General features: G+C 33.0%; 1 protein-coding gene across 3 annotated transcripts in view; it reads left to right on the top strand.

Annotated features, from left to right (window-relative positions):
• Positions 1 to 501: 501 nt before the first annotated feature.
• The window catches only part of AGTPBP1 (ATP/GTP binding carboxypeptidase 1), a gene marked incomplete at both ends in the record, with an annotated part of 95,128 nt that continues 87,730 nt past the window's right edge, over positions 502 to 7,899 (top strand). For all 3 annotated transcript variants that reach the window (XM_084237325.1, XM_084237324.1, XM_084237323.1), the window contains one exon: positions 502 to 533. In XM_084237325.1, the coding sequence (XP_084093451.1) occupies positions 502 to 533 (32 nt within the window). The remainder of the gene's footprint in view (positions 534 to 7,899) is intronic.

Raw genomic sequence — 7,899 nt, 5'->3', positions numbered from 1 at the left:
TACTTTATAATGATGAAACCTTTATTGGTTCTAGGAAAATATTTGAAAAATTTGTTAATTAAAAAGTATTATATAGAAAAAAATACATATTTACTAGTATTAGACTGCTGTATCAATGTGGACAGTAAGCACACTAATCACAGGATGTGATGATGGGCTTGAGTAGTTTAAGGAGGAGAAATAGAACAGGGAGGATAATTTGAGCTATCGCAAAGGAAATCTTAACATTAGATCATAAACTTATTTCGTTTTTGTATTTTTGTAGCTCTAAGATTTTGACTGTCTTACTAGTTGATTTTACATATTGTACAGTTACGTGACCTGCCAGAATATACTCAAACATCCTCCTTTAGTTTCCAGTATTATCATATATTGCCTATAACAAGCTTTCCCTTTTATGGTACTTGTGACATCTGATTTATAGAAAACAGAACCATGTGTCTAATGTCATTAACATTTTTCTTTTAGATTTTCTGCAATGATGAAATGAAGTAACTCAAGATGAGCAAGTTAAAAGTGATCTCAGAGAAAAGGTATTGTAATTCTAAATACCAGTATGTATAAATTACAGAAATAATACATGAAGAGAGTATCTGAAACTCTCTATTTAAAAATTTTGCTTAAATAATAGTATTTTACATTTGTATTATTTCATTATTTATTAATGTTTAAATTTACAGTTAAGGCAGTAATCAGCAAACTATGACCTCTGGGCCACCTTTAACCCACCTCTTATTTTTGTATGGCCTGTGACTTACATTTCTAAATGCTTGGGAAAAAAAATTATGAAACATGAAAATTATGTCAAATTCATATTTCATTGTTTTCTTAAAGCACAACCATTCTCATTCATTTGTATATTATCTGGCCACTTTTGTACTGCAATGGCAAGTTGAATAGTTGGACAGAGACTTGCCTGTAATGCCTAAAATATATACTATTTTGGCTTTTTACAGAAAAAGGTTAACTGATACCGCTGGGTTGAAGCATCATTCCCATGTACCAATGAATTGTTTTTATATTGTTTTTGCCATAGACTCAGTTAAAAAACAAATGTGATTGATTTCACAATTTTCTTAGCTACATTGCTTAACCCTGTTAAGCCTCAGTTTTCTCATCTATAAAATGGGTTGAATAATAATAATGCTGTTATTATAAGATTGCAAAGATTACATAGTGCCCGATGGACTCAGTAAATTACCAGTTATTAATACTGATGATAATCAAAGTTTGTGGTTTGTGGCAGAGTTGTGTTTTATATTTTGTTTGCTATTTTGTATTTGCTTTGAATGCTTTGAATCTGTTTTATGAGATGTGTATGTGTAGTTTCTTTATACCTTTTAAACGTTTGAAATCCTGAGATGGGTAATATACATACCTCAGCAAATTATCTCTCATAAAAATAATACAATCTATTATTCTCACATTACTCACACTGAATTTATATACTTCATTTTATTTAATCCCATCTTCTGCATCCCCTCCTGTTATTTACTACAACAGAAGATGTGTCTCTGTTCTAATTAGTGATTAACAATCACCTTTATTTTGCATTTTATCTCTTTCCTTCTCAGTCTTTTTTTCCCCCCAAATTATTATTATTTTTTTAAAGATTTATTTATTTATACAAGAACTGGGGTACAGGTCAGAGGCATGGGAGGGTAAGGGAAAAGAGAGTGGGAAGCAGAACAGGCAGACCGAAGACACTGCTAAGGGGAGCAGCGGGCGAGTCAGGAGAGGTCTGCCATGCCATGTGGGTTTCTCCCTGGCCGGCTGGGAATCGAACCCATGCTGCAGAGGCTGCAGACAGCTTCACAGCACAGTGCTCAACCCACTGTACCACCCGGGAGGCCCTTTCTCAGAATCTTTTAAATTGAAACTTTAACTCCTCCATTTCTTACCATTTAAACATGATCTAGGTTTTTCAATATTTAGACTCTCGTTGGGGCCTCCCTGGTGGTGCAAGGGATTAAGAAGCAACCTGTGGGGCTGTCTGCAGCCTCTGCACCATGATGAGTTCGATCCCTAGTCGGCCGGGGAGCAGCCCACATGGCGCGGCGGACCTCTCCTGACTCGCCCGCTGCTCCCCTCAGCAGTGTATTTCAGTCCACCTGCCTGTTCTATACCCCGGTTCTTATATGCATAAATAAATAAATCTTTAAAAAAATATTTAGACTCTCCTTATTTATCTGATTGGTTTAAAAACCAAAAATTTTTGAATAGTCTATAAATGCAATCTGTATCTTATATTCGTCCAGCATATAATCATATAACAAATTGTAGAGAATGTAGTATAGGTTGATAAATTTGGCCTGTTTGTACCTGTGAAAGTATCCTGTCAGTCAAATAATGTACTGTTCAACACACCCAAATGTTGCTTGGTGCCTTATTGTAATCCTTCCTTGTCATTCCATCCTTTACTCCATGTAACCACTGAACTTTCTGTCACTATAGATTTGTTTGCTTTTCTAGAAATTTAAGTATATAGAACCATATTAGTGTCTCTTTTTGGTGGGAGGTAAGGGTGTGTTTCTGGCTTCTATTACTCAATAGTTATTTTGTGGTTCATCTCTTGTAGAGTATATCATTTATACTTTAAAAAATTAATAAAGAATGGTACAGATATATTACAATTTGTTTATCCATTCAACTTTTGGATATTTGGGTTGTTTCCAGTTTTTGCTATTACAGATAAAGCTGTTGTAAGCATTTTTACATAGTATTTGTGTGGTTCTACACTTTCTTTTCTCTTGACTAAATACCTAGGAATGGTTGAATCATACAGTAGGCTAGTTTCCTCTTAGAAAATGTTCAACAACCTGTTTTCCAAAGACATTATACTGTTGTACACTTCCTCCAATAATATACAAGAGTTCTAGCTCTTCTACATTTTTACTAACACTTGGTATAGTTATTCTTTTTAAATTCTTAAAACTCTTGTCATCATTCTTTTTAAATTATAGACATTCCAGTAGGAGGTGTGTTGATATTTTATTGCGATATAAATTGTGTTCTAGAAGTACTTTATGTGGATACAATCCTTTATAGATATTTGAGTTCATAACATTTTCTGTTTTCATACACTAAATAGTATCTTTTAAAGACCAGAAGTTTGTAATTTAAATAATATAATTTAGTTTATTTGTTCTTTTATGAATTATGCTTTTTAGAGTTAGTATCTCATAAATATTTACATAATTCATGTTTACCAGTGTTTTCTACTAGAAGTTTTATAGTTTCATGTTTATTCTGAGTTAATTTTTATTTACGGTGTTTAGGTATGGATAGAAATTATTACTAATTTTTTTTTTGCATAGGGATATTCAATTGTTCCAGCATCAATTTTGGAAATATTAGTCTCACTCTCACCCCAGCTGAATTTCTTTTGTATCTTTGTGAAAAATCAGTTCTTCATATATGTGTGAGTTTCTTTTTAGACTCTTGCTAATACTTCCCTGCCTGCATAACTGTAGCTTTATGTTTCTTGAAATTAGATAATATCAGTCCACCAAATTTTCCCCACAGTTTGGCCTATTTTAGGTTTTTTGCTTTCCATATGAATTTAGCATTTGTTTAACAATTTATATACAATTGCCTCTTGGAATTTTTGATTGGGATTGACTTGATTATAGATCATTTTGGGGAGAATTAACAGCTTAATTTTGAATCTTCTTACCTTTGAACACAGTATATCTATATCTTATTTGTAATATTCTTTAATATTTGTTTTTATTTATTTATGTGTAAAAGAACTGGGGTACAGGCCAGAGGTGTGGGGGTAAGAGGATTCACCAGAGACAGAGTGGGAAACAGAACAGGTGGATTGACTGAAGCACATTGCTGAGGAGAGCATTGGGTGAGCCAGGAGAGGTCTGCTGCGCCATGTGGGTCAGCTCCCTGGCCAGGGATCGAACTTGTGCTGCAGTGGCTGTGGATAGCTTCATAGGTTGTGTCTTAACCCCTTGCACCATCAGGGAGGCCCCTTCTTTAACATTTCTTAACATTATTTTGTTTCTTTCAGTGTATTTTCTTTCAAATTGTTAGATTTATTGCTATTTCCTACATAATTGATAACTTTTAAGAAATCCTCAACTTTTTTTTAAGATCATAAAGATAGCCTGAGGTTAAAAAAAAAAAAGACTGAGAACCTCTGACTTAGTTGATACTAATTTCTATATTAAACTCAAAATGGAGCTGAGAATTTTTTTTTTTAAAGATTTATTTATTTTTTATACAAGCTCTGGGTACAGTCAGAAGCATGGGAAGGTGAGAATTCACCAGAGCCAGAGCGGGGAGCAGAGCAGGCAGACTGATGAAATACACTGCTGAGGGGAGCAGCGGGTGGCAGGAGAGGTCTGAGTGCCATGTGGGACCCTCACCCGGTGGCCAGGGATGGAACTAGCGCTCAACCACTGCGCCACTGGGGAGGCCCTGAGAAATGAGTTTTTAAAGAGGGCTATAAGCCTATTGTTGTGAGTGAATAGATATTGGGGGGAAATTAGCAATTAACCATGAATATTTACCTAAAATTCCACAGGAATATGACCAGATAAATGATAAAAAAAAAAACAAAACAACAAAGAATATTAAATAGCATTCAGTTAATTCTTGTGAAGGAATTTAAAGAAAAATTTAATTATTGTTGATGCTAATTTAAATTCAGGTAGTTTAAAGTTTTCATAAGCTTTTACTGGTTGTTTTTAACAAATCAGTTGGTAGTTAGAGCTAGAATTTATTGTTAAAGAAAACTTTATTGTATTTTATTATTATATAAGAGATATTAAGAATAACATTGTTTTCCAAACTTGCATGTTTATTTAACTGTTTCTGTAAAGGAATGATAATAAAATTTCTGTTTTCATTGTCCTTGAATATGGTAAAGGAAAATTTTGGAGAGAAACAGCAAAGTGCTATCAAAGAAAAAGTAATAAAAATACAATTAAGGGGCCTCTCTGGTGGTGCAGTGGTTAAAATGTCAGCACTATCAAGCCACTGTGGCCTGAGTTTGATCCCAGTCAGGGAGGTGACCCACATGGTGCAGCAGACCTCTTTTGTCTTGCCCACTGCTCCTCTCAGCACTGTATTTCAGTCAGTCCTCCTGTTCTGCTTTCCACTCTGTGTCTGGCCAATCTGCTCATGTCCCTGCACCTCTGGCCTGGACCCCATTTCTTGTATGCATAAATAAATAAAAATTAAAACACTCCCAATTTATTGGTGAGTAACAAACATTTCTGAAAAATAACAATATTTACATTTTGTAACTAAAATCATATTGTTTGAAGTTAAGCCTTAATTTCTGTGAGTTCTGTTTAAGTCTAAAACTATTTTCCATGGTCTTGTTAGCTGTAATGTTTTTTCCTTATTTTATGAAGACATTGTTATTTTCTGCATTCAGCATGTTTCATGTAAAAAAAACTATAGAATTTACTTATAATGTGAATGTACATTCTGTAATGTTTGTGGCACTCACTTGGAAAATTATTTGTTGCCAATAATTTGTTACACCTGTAAACCATTAGGATTTTTTATATTATTCAAGAAAATTTATGTTTTTCAGAATTATAAAGAATCAAAAAAGGAGTAGGAGAAATATTTGAATGACAATGTCTTTAACATATATATTTGAAATTTAACTCTATTAGATGTGTTTCCCATTAATCATATTTTCAGTTCTGTAATTTTCTCTTTATAAGATAATTATAATTCTCAAGATTGCTCTTATCATTTGATTCATATAAAAATAGGGTGAGGCAGGGGAAAAACATCTTTTTTTAAAATTTTTAAAAAATTTTTATGCTTTGCAGTGTAACTAAAATTTGTTAACTGGATTGTATAGTGCTTCCCCACATTCCATTTCATCCTGTTTTTCATGTCTAAAAAATATTCAGAAGGTAGAGCTGCCCTCTGGTGTTCAACCTGTGATTCTTTCAATAATAGTGTCAATAACCTGAAATTTTTAGACCTTAGTTGGGGGTGACTTAAAGATTTTGTTTACTCATCATTCATTCTGTTGATGAGGAAAGCGATAATGGATAGGGAAATTGACTTGTTTGAATTCTCAATTTCCATTTATTTGCCTTTTTTCAAAAAATTAATCCTACCTGTCATTTGAAAGAGCATGCTTTTCAGAAAGGAATACCTTAAATGTAAGTTTTTAAAATTCTAGTATAATTCAGTTAAAAATTTTTAGAGTTAAACACTTTTTTTTTTTAAAAAGATTTATTTATTTATGCTACAAGAATTGGGCTATAGGTCAGAGGTGTGGGAAGGGGAGGTGAGAGGATTCACCAGAGACAGACAGAGTAGGGAACAGAGAGGCAGATTGACTGAAATACACGGCAGAGGGGAGCAGCGGGTGAGTCAGGAGAGGTCTGCTGCGCCATGTGGGTATCTCCCTGGCCAGAGATCGAACTCGTGCTGCAGTGGCTGTGGATATCTTCACAGGTTGCCAACGTCTTAACCCCTTGCCACCAGGGAGGTCTCTAAAAAACACTCTTAACTTTGGGTTGGAATAGAATATGTGTAATGCTCAGTGTGTTTTATATGTTTGTGAATTTTTTGAATAGATGTTTTATTACCTCCTGGAAAACATTAACTGCCTTTAAGAGAAAAATAATTGGAGAAAACTAAATAAACAATTATTAAAGTTCAGAATTTTGGTTTATGTAATGCAAATTTCTCTTAATCTGGGTTAGAGAAACTGATTTTAAAGGTAGGTTAATAAACATTATTAAAATGGCCATCCTACCAAAAGCAATATACAGATTCAATGCTATTCCAATCAAAATCTCAATGGCATTCTTCAAAGAAATAGAACAATTATTGATGAAATTCATATGGAATCACCAAAAACCCCGAATAGCCAAAGCTCTACTGAAAAAAAAAGAAGGAAATGGAGGCATCACACTCCCAGACTTCAAACTATACTACAAAGCCATAATCATAAAGAACTGTTTTTAAAGGTGTCTCTGCTCCATAGTGTACAGAGTATGGTGTCTTAGTAACATTTCTCACTGAAAAGAACCATGGCTCTTTGTAGAATGGATTGAGTACAGGTTCAGGAACACAGAATGTGCAAGATAAACTTAGAACAGTTCTCAAACTTTCTGTTCAGAACCTCTTTTAATAAAACTCCCCAAATCTATTGATATTTACCATATTAGAACGTAAAACTGTGAAATTAAAAAAAAATTCAAAATAATAAATTCATTACATAATAATGTAAAAACATTTTGTATTGAAAATAATTATTTTTAAATACATTTTAGTGAGAATGACATTGTTTTATTACATTTCTGCAAATCACTTAAATGTCTTGTATGTGTGTCCAGATGTTATGATACATGTATCTGTTATATAAATACTATACATTCATGTATATCGATATATGTGTGTGTGTGTTTGTGTTTCTCCATAAAGGATATGAAGACAATTTGGGTTCACATAAATATGTAATTGTAAAAAAGAAGGAATGAATATAAGACCCTTTCAGATATTTTTTAGCAATTGTTCTTTGATATACAATAGAGGAAAATAAAGCTGTGTGTTCAGTATTTGGAAAGAAGTAGTAAAAATATGATTAAAGTAAGAGTAATAGATGAGGAATAAACATTTCTGAATGATGATAATGTACTTTGGAAATATAGTTATGTTGCTTGAAATCCAAGTTGTAATGGATATTCTATGATAATACATTAAAATTTGTCAAATGGTAGTTTCTCAATGGTTACTTGCAATGTGGAATATGAAACTATGTTAGTGGACTTTTTGTTCTCTGTTATATTAAAATCCGTTGGTCTTTCTTGCACTTTGAATTTTTTTAACCTATATTTAACTTTGTAGCATCATATCTTGGTTTTTAGAAAATATTGATTCATTGAGTTATGAAGAACTTCTAAA

Source organism: Talpa europaea (assembly GCF_964194135.1).
Source record: "Talpa europaea genome assembly, chromosome: 7".
NCBI classification, from domain to species: domain Eukaryota; kingdom Metazoa; phylum Chordata; class Mammalia; order Eulipotyphla; family Talpidae; genus Talpa; species Talpa europaea.
The sequence above is the reverse complement of the archived record's forward strand: the minus strand, read 5'-3'. Positions and strand labels throughout refer to the sequence as shown.